This window comes from Sciurus vulgaris, assembly GCF_902686455.1.
Source record: "Sciurus vulgaris genome assembly, chromosome: X".
NCBI classification, from domain to species: domain Eukaryota; kingdom Metazoa; phylum Chordata; class Mammalia; order Rodentia; family Sciuridae; genus Sciurus; species Sciurus vulgaris.
Genome location: NC_136471.1, coordinates 5985229 through 6008728, shown reverse-complemented (window position 1 = coordinate 6008728; position 23500 = coordinate 5985229). Strand labels below are relative to the sequence as shown.

Genomic DNA, 23500 nt, shown 5'->3' with positions numbered 1-23500 from the left:
TTAGTAAATCTCAGTCAGAGTTTTCATGCTTTGCTCCAAATACCTCTACTGTACCTGAAACAGCTGGCAGCAATAGGGCAGTCAGTTCTTCAGAGTGTGTGACTAAGCAAAAGTAACACATTTATACATTTGAGTTGCCCCAGCCAACTAGCTCTAACTGGCTATTGCCCCATTCTTGAAGCCACCAGTGAAAGGGTAGGGTATATGTTTTAGTTGCTTTTTCACTGCTCTGATTAAAAGACCTGACAAGAAAAATTTTAGGCTAGGGAAAGTTTATTACAGGGCTCATGGTTTCCGGTCTCAGTCCATTCCCTGGGGCTTAAGGTAAGGCAGGCAATCATGGTCGAAGAGTGTAGCAGAAGAAAACTTCCCAGGATATCACATCAGGAAGCAGACAGAGACGAAGGTCAGCTCACCAAATATATACACCAAAAGCATACCCAATGACCTACCTCTTCCAGCCACACCCAACTTACCTACAGTCACCTCTCACTTAATCCCTGTCAGGGGATTACTTCATTGAAATGGTTCTGGCTCTCATAATGCTATCATTTCAACTTTAAACTTTCTTGCATTGTTTCACACATGAGCTTTTGTGGAACACATCACATCCAAATCATAACAATAGCCATGTTAGATTACTACTTCTTTTATGGCCCTTTCATGGCACCAATAAGCTCATTTCATCATAATTTCATGATTCCTAAAATCACTATTGATGATTTATTGAATGTTGGTTGGAAGACAGTTTTTAAGGCAAATTTGTGCAGGAATCTCCATCATTTGTTGTGTTTTTTGTTTTCAGGATTTTTAAAATATTTTTTCACTATCATTTTTTAACAGTGATAAATATTAAAAAAACATTTTTCATACATATATATAGGGTAATAATGTCTGTCTCATTCCATTATGCTTCCTATCCCCACCACCTCACCATTCCCTCACTCCCCTCTGCACGATCCTAAGTTCCTTCACCCTTCCCTAGTCACTCCACCACTGTGGATCAGATTCCACTTACCAGAGAAAATATTTGTTCTTTGGTTTTAGGGGATTGGCTTATTTCACTTAGCATCATAGTCTCCAGTTCCATCCATTTACCTGCAAATGCCATAATTTTATTTTTCTTTAAGGCTGAGTAATATTCCATTGTGTACATGTACCACATTTTCTTTATCTGTTCATCTGTTGAAGGGCATCTAGGTTGGTTCCACAATCTAGCTATTGAGCTGCTATAAACATTGATGTGGCTGTGTCACTGTAGTATGCTGGTTTTAAGTCCTTTAGGTATAAACTGAGGAGTGGGATAGCTGGATCAAATGGTGGATCCATTCCAAATTTTCTGAGGAATCTCCATACTGCTTTCCAAAGTCATTGCATCAATCTGTGTCCCATCAACAATATATGTGTGTACCTTTTCCCCCACATTCTTTCCAGTTCTTACTGCTTGTATTCTTGATAATTGCCTTCCTGACTGGAGTGAGATGAAATCCTAGTTTTGATTTGCATTTCTCTAATTGCAAGAGATGTTGAGCATTTTTTCATATCTTTGTTGATCAATTGTATATCTTCTTCTGTGAAGTGTCTGTTCAGTTCCTTAGCCCATTTATTGATTGGGTTATTTATTTATTTATTTATTTATTTATTTATTTATTTATTTGGTGCTAAGTTTTTTGAGTTCCTTATATTTCCTGGAGATTAGTACTCTATTTGAGGTGCAGGTGGTAAAAATTTTTTCCCATTCTTAGGTTCTCTATTCATGTTCTTGATTGTTTCCTTTGCTAAGAAGAAGCTTTTCAGTTTCAATCCATGCCATTTATTGATTCTTAATTTTACTTCTTGTCTTTAGTACTCTTGTTAAGGGAGTCAGGTTCTAAGATGACATGATGATTTGGATCTACTTTTTCTTCAATTAGACACAGGGTCTCTGTTGAAGTGCCTAAGTCTTTGATCCACTTCGAGTTGAGTTTTGTGCAGGGTGAGAGATAGGGGTTTAATTTCATTTTGTTACAAATGGATTTCCAGTTTTCCCAGCACCATTTGTTGAATAGATTATCTTTTCTCCAATGTATATTTTTGGCACCTTTGTCTACTATGAGATAACCATATTAATGTGGGTTTGTTACTTTGTCTTCTGTTTTTTACCACTGGTCTACATGTTTGTTTTGGTGCCAGTACCAAGCCATTTTTGTTACTATTTCTCTATAGTACAGTTTAAGGTCTGGTATTGTGATGCCTCCTGCTTCGCTCTCCTTGCTAAGGATTGCTTTGGATATTCTGGGTCTCTTATTTTTCCAAATGACTTTCATGATTGCTTTTTCTATTTCTATGAAGAATGTCTTTGAGATTTTAATAGAAATTGCATTGAATCTGTATAACACATTTGGTAGTATGGACATTTTGACAATATCAATTCTGCTTATCTGAGAGCATGAGAGATCTTTCCATCTTCTAAAGTCCTATTCAACTCCCTTTTTTAGTGTTCTGTAGATTTCATTGTAGAGGTCTTTCACATCATTTATTAGATTGATTCCCAAGCATTTTATTTTTCTAGGCTATTGTGAATGGGATAGTTTTCCTAATTTCTCTTACAGTGGATTCATCACTGATGCTTAGCATAGATAGCTTTTATAATTTTGTGGTATGTTCCTACTATCCATAGTTTTTCTAGTGTTTTGAACATAAGGAGGTGCTGTATTTTCTCAAATGCTCTTTCTGCATCTATTCAGATGATCATATGATTCTTGTCTTTAAGTCTATTGATGTGATCATTTATGTTTATTGATTTCCATATGTTGAACCAACCTTGCATCTGTGGGATAAACCACACTTGATTGTTGTGCACTACCTTTTTACTCTCTTTTTGTATGATTTGCCAGAATTTTACTGAGAAATTTTGTGTCTGTGTTCATCAGGGATATTGGTCTGAGGTTTTCTTTCCTTCATGTGTCTCTGTCTGGTTTTAGTATCAGGATGATACTATTGTCACAGAACGAGTTTGGAAGGGTTCCCTACTTTTCTATTTTATGGAACACTTTGAGGAGTATTAGTGTTAATTCTTTGAAGGTCTTGTAGAACTGGACTGAGAATCCATCTGGTCCTGGGATTTTCTTAGTTGGTATGATTTTGATGGCAATTTCAATTTCAATGCTTGAAATTGATCTGTTTCAATTGTGTACACCCTTGTGCATCAGTTTCGGTAGAGCTTATGTCTCTAAAAATTTGTTTATGGCATCAATTTTTTCCATTTTACTTGAGCATAAATTTTCAAAATAGTTTCTAATTATCCTCTGTATTCCAGTAGATCTGTCATGATATTTCATTTTTCATCACAGATTTTAGTAATTCGAGTTTTCTCTCTCTTTCTATTTGTTAGTGTGGTTAAGGGTTTATGATTTTTATTTATTTTTTCAAAGACACATTTTTTGTTTTGACAACTTTTCAAATTATTTCTTTTGTTTCAATTTTATTGATATCAGCTCTGATTTTAATTCTTTCCTGTCCTCTGCTGCTTGTGGTGTAGATATGTTCTTCCTTTTATAGGGCTTCGAGAAGTAATATTAGGTCATTTATTTGTTCACTTTCAGTTCTTTTAATGTATGAGCTCTATGCAATGAACTTTCCTCTTAGCACTGCCTTCATAGATTCCCAGTGATTTTGATATGTTGTATCACTATTCTCATTTGCCTCTAAGTGTTTTATTTCCTTCTTGATTTCATCTTTTATCCATTCATCATTCAATAGCATGCTATTTAGTCTCCAGGTGTTCTATTTTTTATTTTTACCATTGGTTTCTAGTTTCATTCTGTTATGATCTGATAAAATGCAGGATAGTATGTCTAACTTTGTATTTGAAAAGAGTTACTTAGTGGCACATATTCAGCACATAGGATCCATGTGCTGCTGAGGAGAAAGTATATTCACTTATTGATGGATGAAATATTCTATATATATATATGTTGAGTCTAAGTTATTAATTGTATTATTTAGTTCTATACTTTACTTGTTTAGTCTGTGTTTGGAGGATATATCCAGTAGTAAGGAAGCTGTGTCAAAACTACTCAGTATTATTGTGTTGTTGTGTATTTGATTCTTGAAATTGAGAAGGGTTTGTTTGATGTGTGTAGATGCTCCATTGTTTGGGGCATATATATTTATGATTGTTATGTCTTATTGATATATAATTTCCTTTAGCGGTATGAAATATCCTTTTTCATCCGTTCTGATTAACTTTGGTTTGAAGTCCACTTTATCTGATATGAGGATAGAACCCCTGCTTGTTTATGAAGTCCATGTGAGTGATTGTTATTTTCCCAAACTTTCACCTTCAGTCTGTGGATGTCTTTTCCTATGAGGTGAGTCTCTTGCAGGCAGCATATTGGGTCTTGTTTTTTAATCCAATCTGCCAGTCTGTGTCTTTTGATTGATGAGTTTAGACCATTAACATTCAGGGTTATTATTGAGATATGATTTGTATTCCCAGTCATTTTGGTTTATATTTGTTTTTTAACTTGACTTAGTTTCTCCTCTGATTGACCATTCCTTTAGTGTAGTTCCTCTCTTTGCTGGTTTTCATTGTTTATTTTTTTCATTTCCTCCTCATGGAGTATTTTGCTGAGAATGTTCTGTAGTTGTGAATTCTTTTAACTTTTGTTTATCATGGAAGGTTTTTATTTCATCTTCAAATCTGAAACTTATTTTGCTGTATATAAAATTCTTGGTTGGCATTCATTTTCTTTCAGAGCTTGATATACGTTATTCTAGAACCACCTGGCATTGAGGGTTTGGGTTCAGAAGTCAGCTGAGATTCAAATTGGTTTCCCCCTATAAGTAATCTGACTTGTTTGTCTTGCAGTCTTTAAAATTCTATCTTTATTCTGTTTGTTAGTCATTCTCATTATAATGTACCTTGGTGTGGGTCTGTTGAATTTTGTACATTTGGGGTCCTGTAAGTCTGTTGTATTTGATTTTCCATTTCATTCCTTAGATTTGGGAAGTTTTCTGATATTTATCATTGAAAAGGTTGTGCAATCCTTTGTTTTGTATCTCCATGCCTTCATCTAGTCCAATAATTCTTAAATTTGGTCTTTTCATGTTATCCCACAGTTCTAGGAAGTTCTGTTCATGGTTTGTTACCATCTTCTCTGTGCAGTCATCCTTATTTTTAAAAGTCGATTTTGTCTTCATTGTCTGAGGCTCTGTCTTTCAAGTGGTCTAGTCCATTGAATTTTCAATTAGTTTTACCCTATCCTTCATTTCAAGGATTTCTTCTTGATTCCTTTTTATAATCTCTGCCTCTTTATTAAAGTGATATTTCACTTCCTGTATTTTCTCTCCAATACCATCCTTTATTTTGAAGATCATTCTAACTATGTTTTTACTAAACTCCTTCTCTGACATTTCTTCTACTCTTTTTTCTATGGATTCTATTGTTGGAACATCTTAGTTTGTTTGAGTCACTTTATTCTCTTGTTTTTTTCATGTAGTTTGTGTGTCTTTTCATCTAGCTGTGTGGAAATGAGGCAATTCATTCTACCCTGTAGTCTTTTAGTGTCCTTGAAGGTTCCAGCCCCTTACCTTTAAGAGGGAAACCAATATTAACAGCACCCAATACATATGATATACCACCTTAAACCAAAGGGCTCCTATTAAGGCTTTTACAGTTTTGTCACAATAAACAGAAATGAAGTGTTGTATTATTGTCTACAATATAAACAGTAAGTTTGCTAAAAGAGTTTACCATTTCAAATGATGGTCAGTGAGGGAATAGAAGTAGTATAAGTTATGTTTATGAGGGAGAGGGAGAGAAGATAGAGGTAAAAATGTATAGTAAATGTGAGTGAGGAATTAATAGAGGTTGGCTGTCAGCATGAGAGAAGTGAGAAAGAATCCAGGGAGATAGGTGAGAGAAAAAAATATATACAGAATTTTTTAAAGTAAAAATATAAAAATATACAACAAAACTGTCATATATTATTCAGTTATCCATTCCTCAATACATTGATGCATATTGGATTCAGTGATGGTAGAGGTGTGAGAGAAGGGGCAGAAAAAAGAAAGGAAAGTCTTAATGGAAAATTGAATCATGCTTTTGTTGACTTTCAAAAAATTTCTCAGGTTCCTTTCTCCTCCAGTCTGTGGGGTTGTCTGAAGTATCATGTTAGCTCCAGTGCAGTGGGTGCCACACCCGTTGAGTGGGTGAGCTGATAGCAAGATGCCCTCGTTCCCTCTTAGTCTTCCCACCTGTCCTAGCCAGCCCCTTCCATCCCTGCACACTTCAGGACTCATTGAGCTGGAGAGAATCCAGTTTTCTCCAGTTTCTACAACCTGTGCTCCCGCCAGGAAACTGCCCCTAGTCTCTGGCTTTCCACAGGCTTGCCAGACTCAGATTGGCCCACAAAACTCAGCTGCAGTCTGATGGACCTGGACTTCAGTTTCCCCAGGCCCTATCTTGCTGCAGTCCCAAGATCTTAGTGCCCTTACAACTTGAAGAGTGACCACCAGGGATGTGCTCACACAAAGGAATGACCATGCAAAGAGGCAGCTAGATGGCAGCCACTACTGCATGGAGCAAAAAGACCTCAGAAACAACCAGACCTGCGAGTACCCCAATATATCTCCAAGTCCTGGCCTAAGTAACCAGACTGAGGTGATTATGTCCCAAGATGGTGGCAGTCATAGCAGCAAATCTGCAGGCCCTGGCTGGTGTCCCAAGATTGTGGCAGCTGTATGTAACCAAACCTACAGGTACTGTGACAATGGACTTCCAGGCAACAGCAGGCAGCAGGTAATTCACTGGCAGTCTACAGGCAGTCTACCAGCTAATGGCAGACAATCAGTGGGTGGACATTGGGTGGTGGGCAATGGGTAGGTGAAAGGCAGGCAATGGGCAGGCAAGAGGTAGGCAAATAATAAATGATAGGCAGTGATCGGTGAGCAATCCACACTCAAAAAGCAGGCAATATGATGGCAGATGGCAGGTGACTGAGGTGGATAAATGGGGTAAACAACAGATCAGTGGCCTCTCAGAGAAACACTATTTCCTCTGCTTGAATCCCAAGTTACAGACCAATAAGGAATGCAACCTTCCTCTAGTCTGCCATTTTGGATCTCTCCATCAATTGTTTTTAAGATGACCACAAAACAAAAGCTAAAGGAAGAGTCAAGAACTGGAGTACCAGCATGCTAAACTCAATGTTGAATCCAAGTCCTCACTGCTTAATGACTTGGGGGTCCTAGCTGGAGTTAGTCCATTACTGATAATAGCACTGATCTTCAAGGTATCATCTGTGAGTCATGACTATACAGGCAACATCCCCTCGATGTTTTTTTACTCACAAGTTCCCAATGTGTCATTTTAGAATTTTTTTAGAGCAACATCATTTTGACTTTTTTGTTGATAGTTTTTGAAAATAATGTAAACAACATTATTTGTCCTGTAACAGAAATCAGTAACCTGTCATCTTGGGTGGGTTAAGATGACTTAATTATAGTTTCTTAACTTGTTTCCTGAATTGCTGTGACTATAGGGGGAACTTTATAGGTAAATCCATGTGTAAAGATCAGCAGTGTGCAATAGCTGAAGAAACATTGACTTGAGTAACCAAAAAACTTGGAGGCTATTATTCATCACTGATTAGCCATAAAAACTCATCCAATTCATGTAACCTTTTGAACTTCATTTATTTTATCTTAAATATGAAATTTGTTCTGTCTTCTTTGTCTACTTCAGCTGGTTGCTGTGATCAACAAATGATACTGGAATGGGGTTGAGGTAGAGAGGATGTGAAAGGATGTAGCCACCTAACAAGGACTATGAAAGTCCAAAGAAGTATTTGTATTAGCAGTGGTTATACTAGCAGTAATAGAAAAAGATATGATTAATATTGCCCTCATATAAATGTCCTCATATAAATGCACTCATTCCTTCCATTTTCTTTTGATATCCCACTAGGGTGGTATTCTTAGAGTTTTGAATTGAGGGATTAATATTTTAACAGTAAGGATTTAGGAGATCTCTCTTGGGGTTAGATCATCATTTATGGAGAAGAGAAACCGATAATCTTGAAAATGTTAATTGGGAAACTTATCACCACCTAGTAGATGTTAGATATTGTTTAAAACTTTGCAGCATCCTGATATGGTGTCATAATTTTATTTTAAGCACAAATTGCAAAACAAAGACAAAAAGAATTAGAAATCAATGAATCACATTTAATAAGTATATCTAAGTCAGGATAGATAATTTCAAGGTTAGTGTGCTCATAATACATTTTATATAGAATGCCTTCAGCAGAGTCTTTTTGGTACCCAACTAAATACATACACTATTTATGTTGGCACATTATTTTATATTTAAAATAATTCTTGTTCATAATAATCCATTTGTGTGAAGAAAGACTTTAAAGTGATTCCAATGACCTTAAAATACCACTTTATATTGTAGTACATATTAGTGGGTTTCTTTATCTCAAGTCAGGAGTGTTTATAAATCCCAGCTATATGTCTTCACCACAAATCTTGTTTTTGTGCTCATGGCATCCGTGAGAATAAATGGAGTCTGTGGAGTTCATGAAGGCCACTGGAGGGAATTTGCCATTCTCCTAATATATCAATGTCTCTTCGTGTCTGTTTCTGATGGAGTCTGAAAGCAGGTCAACATCCTTAGGTAAAGAAAGACTTCCTGAGAGTGAGCAGCAGTCATTGAAAGTAAATTAATGAAATCCAGCATCTGCTCATCTCTTTGACAAGGAAGAATTTTTGTTACCAACATTTAGAAATCACTAGATATGGTCTCCATTGGAAACCAGGTTTCGACATTCTGCCCTGGGCTGCCAAAAATATTGCAGTAGAAAATGTGAAAGTAAGTTGAACTTTGAATTATAATTTCAATGACTGTCTAGTGAAATGGATTCATGCTCTGGCACTGTAGGCACTGCACCTTTGAGGCTTTGGGTTGATTCACATAAGATAAAAATCTGTCCGGTCTGACAGTTGAAAAGGTCGCAAGCATACTTGATGTCTGGTGGTCTAAAGTATATTCCCAAATCTTGATTAAAATGGAAGATTTAAAAATAATTATATATTTTTCAAAAGAATATTTTCAAGTGGAGCCATTTCTACATGTTTTGGCTTCAAGTTTATTGACTTATCCAAGTGCAAATTATATTCTCACTACTTTTTTAGCAATAACTTATAAATCATTGAAAAGTTTTCACGTGATTGAGGCACTTTGGCTTTGGGGATGACATATTATTTTTGAAAATGACATCAAATTGTCCTTGTGGTCTCCCTGATATTAAATTTTGAACTGCCCATATTTTAAAGCTTCCAATGAACTTCTGAAGAGTATTGTCTGTTTCCATAATGAAAATACTTGCTTGACATTTTTACTTCTGTAGATCACAGACTCTGTACCTATGAAATGTGAAGCTTTTAATTTTAGATTGGGGACTTCTGCTAATTAAAGATCAGCTAAGACATGTTGAAGCTTTGCAAATAATCTGCTTTAGACCATAGATTGATAGACTTCTTTGAAAAGCCAAGAGTCACCTAAGAGACTAGATCCTAGACCAACCCCTTTGTTTTATGTCTGTACAAACTATGACTTGACCCAAGGTCTTACAGTTTGCCAGTGAATTGACAGTTTCTTGAAGACAGTTGCCTCTAGAATCCCATGAAATACTAAGGGAATCTTGAGAGCTGGGAAACAGTGTTACATACAATCCCCAGAATGGTTTCAGAAACTTCTTTAATAAGATTAATCTAATATGTTTTCTGTTTTTAACCAATTATCTTTGATGATACCAGGACTAAGGGGATTTTAGGAAACACGATTCTCTCTTTTCAAAATATTGTACTCACTGCCTATGTGATTTTCATTTCTGTTATTAAAAGTTAAGTTCAAATTGCATTCAGATCCATGGACAGTTTTTCTCTTCTGCAGTTTCCTCTTACGGGTATTGCCAGAGCCATGCATCTTATTGTTTTGAGTAGGATCTCCACACAGTCTTGAATTTCTAGGATAGTCCTGATTTCAATTAATCATATTAATTCTCCCCATTGCTATACATTATGGAAATTCCCATATTTAGTCATCTACATCATGTCATGCAAACTGTTTCTGGTACCCATCTCTGTCCATATGCTTAATTCAGGGATCAAAAAATATGTATTTATTTGCACAGTTGTTATGCATTTTAGGTATGTGGGTCTTATCTACTCCTATAGAGTGTATGCTTTTTGTCTTAGTACTTTTTGTGCTGCTATAACAGAATACCTGAAATTTAATTTTTATAATGAACAGAAATGTGTTGGCTCACATTTTTAGAGTCTGGAAGGTATTATATCAAAGTGTAGGCATCTGTAAGGGCCTTCTTGCTGCATCAAATATAGGGAAGGCATCATATGGGTGGAAGAACAGAGAGAGGTGTGAAAGAGGCTGAACTTATCCTTTTATATGGAACTCACTTCCCTCATAATAAACTCTTCTAGTGAAAGCAACATTAGTTGATTCCTGAGTGCAGAGCCCATGTGGCCTAATTGCCTCTTAAAGATCCCACCTCTTAATATTGTTAAGATGACAATTAAATTTCAGCATGATGTTTTATTTTATTTTATTTTTTTGGCAGTGCTAAGGACTGAACTCCATGCCTTGCATGTGCTAGGCAAGCACTCTACCAATGAGCTTACTGCCAGCACTATATACAAGGCCAGGGTGATGGCCAGCCTGCAACACACGTTTATAAGAGGACAAACATTTAAACCATAGCACTGTATGGACATTCTTTGTTAACATCCTCTGAAATTCCAATAATGCTTACTTCAGTAATTCAGACTATGGGGGGTATGCAATATATATTTTTCATTTGGGATTATTTTCTTAACATGAACTGCTTTTCCAAACACATCAATCCTGGTCAGAAGTGAGTTTGGTTATTTCATTAAGAGTTTATTTTATTTGTATTCATAATGTGTTGTGTTTATACATGGCATTATAAATAGCTGCCAGGTGTCTGTTTATCCTGTGAACATCCACAGCTCAAAAATAATCAATATGTGGTTTTCATATAGATGTGAGGCAAGTTAGGATCACTCGTGCTATGCATATGCTGCCCTTGTTAATTAAAATAAACTGTTAGGCTCCATAAACCATGGTACACCATGCACCACTCCTTCATTGGTCTTTAGTGTATAATGCAGTGAGCTCAAGATGCTCCACAGTGCAGGCCCACAATATCACAGACCCCTTCTTTATGACACACAGTGTCAGGGGTCTGTGTTTTGCAATGTTTCTCTGGAAAGTGCCATGCCATTCCAATGAGCCAAGAGTTTCAAAGTGTCCCATAAATGCTGCGCAGATGGGGCCTTGGGACCATCGCTCATGCTAACTGGAGGTACTAAGCAAGGCACAGGGGAATTTGAAGAAAGAGGAACTTCTCTTGTTGGTTCTATTGATTTTTCTGTCAAAAAATAAGAGTCTAAAAAATTGTGCCATTTTCAAATCAAAGCATCAGGAATAAACTCCAATTTTCAAAGTGATTTCCTGTATGCATGTGCGGGTAAATTTGGGGGAGAGGCTACATGTAGCAGAAGATAGGTAACAAAGTCCCAGGTCACTTAACAAAGCAAAAAGGACAAGGGCCAGGGTTGGGAATCATTATTTATAATTGAACAAAGTGGTAATTTTGCCAACTCTTCCTTTTTGAATATGAGACCATCTTCATGGTAATCAAACTATTACTCTGACGCAGTTTACTTATCAGGAGACCAATCTGTGATTGATGACCTGAAAATGGAGGTAGTCTTTCAATTCATTTGAAATGCAAACAGAGTTGACAACGTATAGCTACTGTGGCATATTTTTTTAAACAAAATCAGGCACCTACATTGACCTCCTATTTACATTTCTTTGAGAGGAAAAAAATCACATAAAAGCTATCAAGAAACACATTTCACAGCAGGCAAATTAATTGGTTTTACAGTATTTGAATGGAGGGTTTGTCAAATAAAACATGCCGTGACAGTTAATAGTGTCATTTAGAGCCAGAAAATTATTGGCTTATTTGTTATTGGATAAAAAGAAGGCAAACATTTTGTATTAGGAAGTTTTAATGTGTTTAAAATCCTCATTAGGGATTAATGGACATGCTTGCTTAGCATAGCGCCTCATTAATTTAAGGCTAAACAGTTACTTCTGTGTTTCAATCTCAGTGTTGTTTCTTAACATTTTTTTGCTTCTCTTTAATTAGATCTTGCATTTGAGTTTGGTCTCTACACCACTGGAAATGTAGAATTAATTAATGAGATTTATAAATCTAATGGAAGTGAGTTATTCTTAGCTATCATTTCATTTTAGAGAGCAGTTAAACCACATGTAACTGGGCTCAGATGTAAGAGATTTCAGATGTATAGGAAAAAAATATGAATGTCCCTGAATATATTTAGCAGTGTCATTTGGCATTAATAGATAAAAGTGTTTTAATTAGAGTTATAAATAATAGGGGAGCTGGCAATGATTCAGTTCCCATGCACAGGGCTTGTGCTTCAGGATCATCACTGTCAACAAAGAGCAATTGTAACTCTGTTTCTGTGGAATGGTGGTGTCATCCACTGGCAATTAAGACAATCCTAAGTGCAAGGTTTAGAGAGTCAAGAAGGCGCCAAGTTTGTTAAAGGTTACTCTGAAAGTGGAGCCACTTTCTATCAAGTGCATTCTGTTGTCGTATTTTTATTGAGGGCATGTGTGGGTACAATTTATAAAGTCTACTCTGCTTACATTGTTTTAAGGGAAATTTAGCTAAAAGAAAATCAAACTGAAATCTATGTTTCTCATTTTAAAATAGGCATTTAAATCATTAGCTGTGTATTGAGAAGAGGCATGGTGATTTCTTTAGGGTGAGGGATTACGAATGTCAAGGAAAGATTTTTCTAAAAGATTTTCAAAATAAGAACTAAAGAGATATATTTAAAAACTTATTCTGTAAATGGGGGTTATAGCACTTAATTTAAGATCCCAAAACATGCCTGTGGCAATGTCTTCAGAAACTCCCAGAAAAACTGAACTCCTACTTCTCTTTTTTTTTTTTTTTCCCAGAGAAGTCCTTGTATCTTTAGAACCATGAATACTTAAAGACTTTGTCACTGAAGCACATATTATAAAAGATAATTATATTTTTTTAAATTTCATGCTAACAATCACATATTCACTGTGTCAATTCCTGCTTACATATAAAATATTTAAATTATTTTTTAAAACCTATTGTTTAAACAATCCAATATCTCCTTCCAATGTTGTATAGGAGAGCTTTCTCAGGAGGGCATGGGTTAATCGAGTTCTCTGTGCTCCTCCAGAGACAGAGTTGAACTCATTTAGCTTGAGAGTAGATCAGGACATGGGGCCATATTTGGCCCTGGGCTTAATTTCATCTAGCCTTTTGGGTAATATTTTAAGAGTCACCACTGTGGGGTCCCCAAAAATCATTAATCCCACTCAGAATGAAGCCTTTTCTAGATTAAAGTAGTTGGAGACCTGTGAACTGTGTTTAATTAAATAATCAGTGGTGGAAAGCACAGAAGCTAATAGAAACAGAGTGTCAACTCTTAAGTCATCAGAGCTCCTTGGCCTCTTAACTCCCTTCTTTGCCTGGTCTCCTTCTTCCTGTAACTGCAAACACCACAATGTCTCCTTCTATGCATCTTTCTCTCTATATATCCTTTCAACAGTGCCACCTAGTCATATTATACTGCCCCAGCAAGTCCCTGCTCCATGTGCCTGTTCTCCAAGACAACTATTTTTCACCTTTCATTTCTCCTTCCATTTCTAATAACTATGCACCATTCTCAGATGATGACCTTGCCACATACTTCATAGAGAAAAATAGATACAATCAGACAAGTACACCACATCTTCTCATCTTTAATTTTTTCAGTCCCACTGCTTGTATACCTAGGCACTTTATTTTCCTTCTTGATACAATGGAAGATGTGTCCAGAAGTGTCCATGCTCCTGTTTCAGGCCAACCTCTCCAATTGTGTCCTGATATGCTCTCTCCTTCTCAAGGACTTCACTTTTACAATTATCCACTTTATCTTCTGTAACATTTTTTTCCCTCTCCACTGACTTATACACATTGGTATATAAATGCACCTTAATAACATCCCTCTTAAAAAACAAAATCAAACAAACACCTTGACCCTCACAACACCACTTCCTATCATTTCATTTCTCTACTCCCTTTCACAGTAGGAACTGTTTATTCACTCTCTCCATTTCTGCCCCTCCCACTCTCTCCTCAATAGTAAATTAGGTTTACATCATGAAAGATCATCTCATCTGGCAACCAGCCCAAGGTGAAGGTATTGATATTCTTTGGCAAAATAGAAAATATAAGAACAATGCCTTGTGTATGTGTGTGTGTGCATGTGTGTGTGTGTGTGTGCATGCATGCAAGCACATACATGCATGTATTTGATATTGGCATAAATTTGTAGGTGTCCTATATTTCCAAGAAACTTCCTTTCATTCTGAGATTATGTCCTTTGTGACTTTTCAAGGTTTTAATGTCCTTTATCTTACAAAATAGCTGAAATAGTAGTTGTTGTTTTCTTCATTAACAAAGTAAAAGGTGAGAGTCTTATATGTTTCCCACATTATTTTTATACTTTTATATGAAGTACAAAACACTGGAAACTTGTAACATATTCCCATGCTTTTCATTCTATAGGCTGGAGACTGAGGAAGTAAATTGTCCCAAATTACACAGTTAATTACTGACAGAGCTTGGATATAGAACTGCTATTTCTTGACTGTCAGGATGTTATTCTTTTCACTACTTCATCCAATCTTTCATTTGAGACTGAGATCACTGCTTGGCAATTGTTTAGATGTTCTATGCTATGTGGGATTGCTATAATCATTAGGTAAGGACCACATGACAAATCTGAAAACTCTAACATTTACTCTTTAATTGACAGAAAGTAAAAGTGAACTTGCTGCCTGATATCTTTTCTATATATTAAGTTAATGTGTTCTGAAAGTGCTCTATTTAATTGCATTCCACTATTTCTATAGACTACATTTTATTTGTATTTGTTTGTGATACATGTGCTCAATGGATACTTGAAATGCAAAATGAATTAGACAAAAAGTTATCATGCTTATATAAAGATGAAATCCCCTTTGTTCCAATTTGGACATCTCCTTTTAAGCAGAGTACTTTTTCTACAAGAAATTATAGGTCTGCATCCTATACACTCATAGTAAAAGTGCAAAAAGGAGGGATTTACTGGAATCTAGAATTTCATCCTACATGGTCCTTGGTTGCAGTGCTAGAACTTGGATAGAACAGAAGTGGGTATATCCTGTAGGTCCTGAATAATTAGATTCATACCTAGGAATTTCAAAGGGAATAGGACATGACCAGAATGCCTGTGGGCTTTAGGGCAGGCCTAGGACCTGGTGGAAGGAAGGTCAAGAAGAACATAGGAATGAAAGGGCAAGCAAGTTGGGGTAGGCTAGGGGAGATTGCCAAAAAGAAAGAGGAGATGATTGCTGATATCTGAGCTTAGAATGAAGGATTGGAGTTGAGATTCTAGGAGAATATGCATGTAAGGGGTTTAGGCCTGGGGGACCTGGCCAAAGGAGAATGCACAGCTGAGTTATGAGTGATGGCAGTGGCAGCAGTAGCACCAATACTGACTCAGCCAAAGTGATGCCCAGAAGTAGGGCATCCTTGGGAAATGCAGGTCAGGCAACCAGGCATTCCAAAGGGATTCTTGGTTTCTTATAGTTGCTTTTCTACATGTGTACCTTGTGCTTCTTTAAGTGTGTAACTCTCTCTCTGTCTCTCACAAACACACACACACACACACACATACACACACACACACTCACACACACCGCCCCTCCAGATTAAAACTCACTCTTCTATAGAAACTAGTTATTAGACCAAATAAATGAACAGTGAGCTAATGGCTATTCAGAACCCACTGAATTAAGTACTCTTCACTTGAAATTCCATCTGCCATTAGGTACTCAGCTGATGATGGGCCTTTCTGCATATGCATTCCGCCATTTCCCATACCTAATGTAATCAGTGAAGAGATGTCCTTATAATGAAGCACCGTCCCTGCCCCAGCCCTCCCCCACTCCACCAGCCCCTGTTCCCCACTGTCTGTTGACATACTGAGGAAGTCCCATCTCCTTCCTCCTTTGTCACCTACAGTGAGAGCCAGCAGATGGAGCAGCAGCCTGAGACGCTTTACACACTGGGTCTTTGAAGAGGACTTAATAATTAGCGATATTCATAAGATGTCATGGACCAACATCTGAGGAACTTTGAGGGGACTTAGAACAGAAGGTGTTGATGAAAACTTCTTATACACCTGCTACTGGACTAAGGTACTCTGAGGTACCTCAGTTCATTTCAGTCTCACAAAAATCCTATCAATGGATTTTTGTATTGCTTTTATGTAGATAGGGAAACAGGCACTAAGCAGCTCAAGTGGCTTGTCCAAGATCACAAAGCAAGTTAAGTTTCAGTGTTGGTATTTTAATCTGAATCTGTTTTGAGCTTCAAGAATGATTACCCTTTGAAGCCTCCGGAAAATATAGTAAATTGCCACATTTAGTTGTTTAAATAAATGAAACCCATTGTTACCTCTTCCTTTTTAGTTGCATTTCCATGTACCATTCTAGACAAAAGATCATTTTCTGTATTGTACTTAAAAATGGCATATGTTGAATTCTTTTCAGCTTAATGCTTTACTTTTTGTTCTTCCCTTTCTTAGAGGGAATGGTACATATTAGCTTGTTTTGCATGGGGTATGTTGCTCATGACCATGTTTTTAAAATTGGTCAGAAGTAATATTTTAAAGTAAATACCAACTATTTGGACACCCAATCCTTTTGCTGTACTAAAATGAAGTAGAAAGATGAGCTGGTTTGGTGGCACCATGTAACTGTTTTGAAATCTTTTTTGTTTTGATTTGATTAAAGTTATATTACCTGAGGACTTCTGTCTACAGCTTATGTAATATTAACTGTTCCCATTTAATCATAGGCTCATGAATACAAAGTAGAGTAGGGACAGGTTAAGGTGAGCCATGAAGCAAGGGATGGACAGAGCCTCATGTGAACTGAGGTTGTAGTGTTCCAAATTCATTTTGGAAACTTGGGACTCCCTGGATGGAGACTTAAAGGGATTTCAAAATGCATGAAAATAACAACTTCAGAGGCTGCTGTCCCTGTTTTTACAAATGACTGATTATGGGAGTTAAAAATTTAAAAAAGACTGAAAACTCATTTGGTAGTACAATATTATAACCTGAGTTTTCATTTTATTAGTATTACCATGTCAGGGAGCTCTGTTTCCCATAAATCAATTATGGGATAAATGTGGTGACTTGTTAATGAAAATACAAGCATAATTCATTTGGAAGCTGCTATCAGTGTCAGTAGTGGATATTGTTTAAATGGACCCAATTATTTAATTTGCGATTAAATTTGCATTTTTTTAATTGTACTTTGAGAAGTCTTTGTCAAGGTGGAATAGTGGACTTTATTTGCCAGGTATTGTGGGACAACCATAGGATGTTTTAGAAGAAAAAATGACCTCTCTTCCCTTGCAATCCCTTAGTAATAATGTTCTCAAAAGTATGTGTGGAGTTCCTCTGGGTTAACCATGTGATGATCATTATTCTTTTAATGTTTAACATTAATCTCTGTGTTTTCTGTTAGTGCTAGCTGCTTCTATGTCTCTCAATGCCACAATCAGGGTATTTTTGATATCTTGTATTACCCTAATCGCCAAGAAGTATGCTCCAAACTGATTAATTCCAGAATGATTAAAGCATCCTATGCAATTCATTTATTGTTGCTACAGTTAATTGAATATTTGATGATTTAAAGGTACCCTGATTATTTTATAAGATATGTATTTATCACCAGGCAGATGATCCGTGCATGGTCTCTGTGGCTACATGGGGTGGCAGCCTGCACTGTCAGATGCAGAGAGGGTAGGCACTTGTGAGCGCTCTCAGTCAACTCTCCACCTGCCTGAGACATGCGCCTCCCTTCCCTGGCCCTCAGAAGACCACATCCCTGCCCAGCACAAGAGGGTCGTCTGGGGCCAGGAGTGAGAGCACAGCCTTCCCTGTGCGTTATCGTTGTGCAGCTTGCTTTCTGCTCTAGGAGGAGGGGGCGGAGAGGGGGAATGTGAAAGGACGCTGCGGCTCTGAGTGGCTAACTTGTGCTTTGTGGACTATCTGAATACTCAAGAGTGGATTTAAAGAGAGGAGAAGGTGGCTCCAGAATTAAGCAGCAGCTTGGCAACTCGACGGGCAGCAGTTCTAATCCCAGTGTCACCACTAGTTCTCTTCCTCAGTCTCTTTCTTTCACACCTGTGCGAGTGACTCCTTCAGAATTACTGGGAGAGGTGTGCGTGTGTGTGCCTGAGAGGGAAAGAAAGAGTGCAGAGGGACAAAATCCAGCCCCAGCCTTAGTGCAGCTTTCTTCCAGTGTGCAGAGTGACCCCGGCGCGGCGCCGCAGGGGGCTCAGAGACTGAAGTGGCCCCAGGTGGCCCCATCACTTCTCAGCCATGTCAAATACTTGGCCTCTCGCTCCCATATGGAGTGAGGACTACAGTGGGGACCTCGGCGGCTGGGAGCTTCTGTCCGACATGGCTCTGTCGGTGAACCCGGTAGGTACCCTTTCCCTGGCACCTAAATGAGACCTCCTGTTTGGTATTGTCTGTCTCCCCTGTACATGTTGCGTGGAGTCTTGAAGGCAGAAGTGACGTTGTCTTCAGTGTCTTTAAATCCTCCCCCTTGGCACCATCCTGAGCACAGTGTGAGTTCAATCAGGATTTGTTGTCTAAAGAAGTAAATGGGAGAACTGATGAATAGGCGGACTGCAAATGAATAGGATCCTATTACCCTTGTCACAACTACCTTACAATGTATGTCCCAGTGGGTCTCTAATTGTTTGTTTTCCTGTCCTATCTAGACATTTAACTCTTAGAGAAAGAGGCCAAGTTTCAGTTATTTGGATCATCAAACCCCCATGCCCAGCACTGTTCTGGGCTTGTAGGAAATGTTTGCTGGTTAATTAAGAAGCACTTGCAGCTCCAACGGAGTTATCTTGCAGAGAAACCAGCTGTGGGGCTGGGCTAGATGAATGCACAGAACTAGAGACTTCATGAGAATATTGGGTTCCAGTATTTTCTAAAAAGACAAATATCTGAGCAATGGGTGTGGATACATATTGATTTGCCTGCTCTTATTTGTTGAGCTCTTCTCAATCCTGGTGCTGCTGACTTCGGTCATCATTATTACATTTTCTGCAAAGCCCGAGTCCACGACTCCTTCTCTTTTGACAGCATTTGCTCCCATAAAGAAATGGGCATTTGTAATTCTAGGTAAAGAGATATTTGCAGTTGGCAAGAGTAAGTCAGCTTTTAGCTTGAAAAGACAAAAAGACTGCACTTTTAATAATAGAAGTGAGGAGTATAATAAGACAAGAGGTAATAACCCGACACAGTGTGTGTGGCTTTTTAGGTTACAGAGCATATATATATATCACTTATTTCATTTGATGCTCGCCAGAATCTCTGCAAGATTTGAAAGGGATAGACATTATTATTATTTTATTTTATTTTACATTTGGGAAAACTGGAACTCAGAAGGTTAGTTATTAAATCCTATTCCCAAGTAGTAGGGCCAAGATTCCCACCCAACTTTTAACGCATAGGTGAGTACTCTTACTGTATGTACACATTGCTGAGATTTCTTCCTTTTTAAATTCAAAATTAACATTGATGTGTTCACCTGGAAAAGGCAAACAAAGACCTATTCATGAGACTGGACCATACATGTTTAGCCTAGGCACCTGCACTGATAACAACAATGATATTGAAAATTTAAGCCTTTGTTACAATCGTCTTGACCTTTGCATTTGGGGAAGGTATTTATTAGAAGTTAAAGGATTGTCTCGGAAAATACAGTTGCTAAAACACTGAGCAAAGGAATGAGATTTTGTTTGCTGTTATGAATTACCAATTGAGTTCTATAACCCTTCAATAAGTTAGATCAGTATTTGTTCTGCAAACACGTATTCTGTGGACTAGCAGGAGTTGCTCACTGAAAAACAAAAATCTCATGAAGTCAAGAGTCAAGAAAGTTGGGAATGTGCTGTATTAAAACAATTAGACAGGCAGGCATCTCATAGCCTTTGATTTGCTTCATGAGTATTTAGGAGTGGAGTGTAAATTGTGCCATGACATTACTTATTTAGACATAGAAGTTTTTGCTTTGCAGAATCAGTGTCTGGGAGATGATCTCTTTTGTAGCACTTACAGCAATTACAGTGGTGTGTTAACTTTTGTGTTTCTTCAGATCTACCTTCCCATGGAGCCTATAAACTCCATGAGGGAAAAACTATATTTCTTTTTGTTTCCCATTGTTTCTCTATCTCGCACCAGCCTGGATCACAGTCCTTGGCCTTCAAAAAATACTTGTTCAATGAGTGAATGAATTGAATGGACTATGCTGAGCCAAGTTACCCATGGTTCCCTATCTGAAACCTATAGTTTAAGGTTCTTTGCAATGTGTGCCCAGCCAAATTTTTGAATGTTTTCTTGTGTTGTGTCTCTTACCCAGTACTACAATATTATCGTTAATGGTGTGGTGACTAACTTGTCATCCAAACTGGGACATTTTTGAGAATAAGAAGGAATACTATCAATAATTACACCAGGAAAACAAGAGTAAAATGGAATTATACTGGGTAAACCAGAATGGATATTCTCTTGTTATCAGTGGTTCTGTCTCAGCCTGCCTCTCTTATTTGGCATTTTATGCTCCTTTGGGCAGGAACTCTTACATGTAGAAGATATTCAAAAAATTCAGGGTAAAATTAGTATATGTACAGTAGTAACTTTAATACTAGTTGAAGATTTGCTGTGTATTTAATGTGCATTTTTTTTAAGATTGAGAAAACATGGTGCCATTTCTTCAAATAAAGGTGAACTTGTACTGTGATCTGAGAATAATGACTAGTCCTTGCAAGGGCCTGAGGCATATAGGCACTATGGCAGTGCTATCTTTATAGGACAGGTCATTCAACTCCCAAGGCAGTGAGTGATAAAGACTCAGTTCTCCTTACTAGAACCTGGGAATCGAAGTGATCAGATTACAATCTTAGAGAGGGTAAAGATGTGGAGGTGATGGTCAGGAACCTGAACAGACAATGCACAATGTGATGATTAACAGACGCTTCTCCAGGTGATCATCCTACTCCCAAGTCCTTCATCGTGCACTTCTTCTCACCTGGTGCCTTATTTTAGTATTTGAATTATTGCTTTCTTAATTATGGGGCCCCTGGAGAAAAGGAACACATGCTTGACATGAAGTAAGTTCTCAATACATTTCCAGTAGTGGCTTGAATTTTGGATGATTAGTAAAGACAGCTCATGGGTTTCACTTGATGTTCGTCTGAGAGACTCTTGAAGTGCCAAGGAAAGTATGCAGTATATATAACAGTTTAGTCTTTTGTTTGGGAATTTGGTTGGATTCCCTACTTCAAGGAGGACTGGATTTAATCATAGAAGTGTTTTATACGGGTTTTATCTTTATAATGAATAAATATACCAAACTGCCAGTGGATCAAAGATGCCATACAGATCACAAGGTCAAGATAATTCTTTGAACAGATGAGCAGAGAAGCCTGACAGGAGTAAGGATGGCTCAGTGTACCACCAAAAATCAGTGACAGAACAAGGAGTCACTTTATTTTTGCACCTTGCTCTGTGATCTTAACTGCTTCATAAAATTAAACTCTCCATTTGCAGATATACACTGCTTTGTATTTAATAGGAAAGAAAACCTCTTGATAGCTATATTGTCTTTCTTATAATTTCTCCTATGGAGTAAACTAGTATACAGTAAGCTTTTCTGATAATAACTAGATCATGATTAATTTTTTTCCTTTTGTTTTAGGTAAGCCTTCCCAGTGATCCAAGCTGTGTTGAGGAAATCTTACGGGTGAGTTTAAACCTTATTTCTGTGCCTTTCCATAATGAGGTGATCCATCTCCTTAAACTGTTTAAAATAATTACTCTGTTCCAAGGCACATTATGAGGAGGAGTTCTTACATTCTACTTTGGGACCCTTCCACTTATACCATCTGCCTCATTTCTTACATGTCCTCTCCCCATCCTTTAATATCACTAAGCTGCTGCCCTTCCTGCATCATTCTTTGGCTTCCTTTTGAGTCCTGGGTGGAGGCATACCACCTTCTTTAGGAAACCTTCCCTCTCAAAGCACCATACCCTAAGTCATTGCCATTCTGCTCTCTGTGACCTTACTGTTGCCTTTTGGTATACTGTTGATTCAGCATGGTTATGGAGATCATAGCCTCTAATGAGGGACTCAGATTTGAGAGGTGGGCAGGGAAGTGAGGAGAAGAGACTTGCAAATGATGGCTTATTGGGAGAAATGTCACTTATGGGAATGAATTTATGTTTGGGAATGGCTTCAAAGAGGAACAGATTTTTTTAAAAGGTAGCCAAAACCTTTCCTGAAGTTAACAAACCTACAAAAACCAAAGTCGATTCATAAAAATGTGTCTACCTAGTATTTCTGGCTGTTGGGATCATAGGACAATATAGTCTCTCAGGAACAGGAGTCATGGGAATGAGTTTCTGTCCCTGCTTTATCATTTGAAACTTCTGTGTCTTTGGACAGATAACTTATCTTTCTGAATCCCCCTTCTTTCAGTAGATGAGGATAATAATACTTGTCATAATTCCCTTAGAAGCTGCCAATTGGTATATAAATGCCCATTATTATTATAAGTGATGACCAGTGTAGCCATGTAAAAACTATGACTGCTTTCCACCCAAGAGTTGTGGGGTGGGGTGGGGTGGGAGGCACCTTCCCTGTGCCTCAGTTACCAAGGTTAGCCCAGCTCCCTCCTGATCCCATTCCCTGGGTAAGTGCTTTCTCAGCAATCCAGTGCTTGAAGCAAGCTCTATGAAAACGCAGCCAAAGGAGCAGTAAAGAACAGAAAGCTATTTACCAAGTTGGCCTGCCACCTGATTTCACTTCTGGTGGCTGTCCCTGCATCTTTTTCAGCCCAAGGACATTGCTATTGGTTCTTAAAGATACGACTCATACAACTCTGATCAGAGATGAGACTTTTTTAGATTGGGACTCTGCTGGTCACTTTTGTAAGATAAGAGCCCAGCAATCACTCAGTCATCTGTCTCCAAGGTGCTTGGCCTTGAGTGGAGGCAAGGCAGATGTTATGAAATTCATAAGCATGATGCACCCTGAGTACTTGCTCCTTCCCATTCAGTGGACACAGGGAAAATAGGTTCAAGCCTTGCTCACTTGTCAGTCACCTTCCTTAGGAAGGCAACATTGAAAAAGACATCTTTCTCTAATCTAGACAGTGACCTGTTTTCCTCTTTCTCCCCTGGGTCACATGGATAAATGAAGTCA

At 37.8% G+C, this 23500-nt stretch overlaps 1 protein-coding gene across 6 annotated transcripts in view; it reads left to right on the top strand.

Annotated features, from left to right (window-relative positions):
* The window catches only part of AFF2 (ALF transcription elongation factor 2), a 776411-nt gene that overhangs the window by 570435 nt on the left and 182476 nt on the right, over nucleotides 1–23500 (top strand). For all 6 annotated transcript variants that reach the window (XM_079124460.1, XM_079124459.1, XM_079124457.1 and 3 more), the window contains exon 4: nucleotides 21995–22039. In XM_079124460.1, the coding sequence (XP_078980586.1) occupies nucleotides 21995–22039 (45 nt within the window). The remainder of the gene's footprint in view (nucleotides 1–21994; nucleotides 22040–23500) is intronic.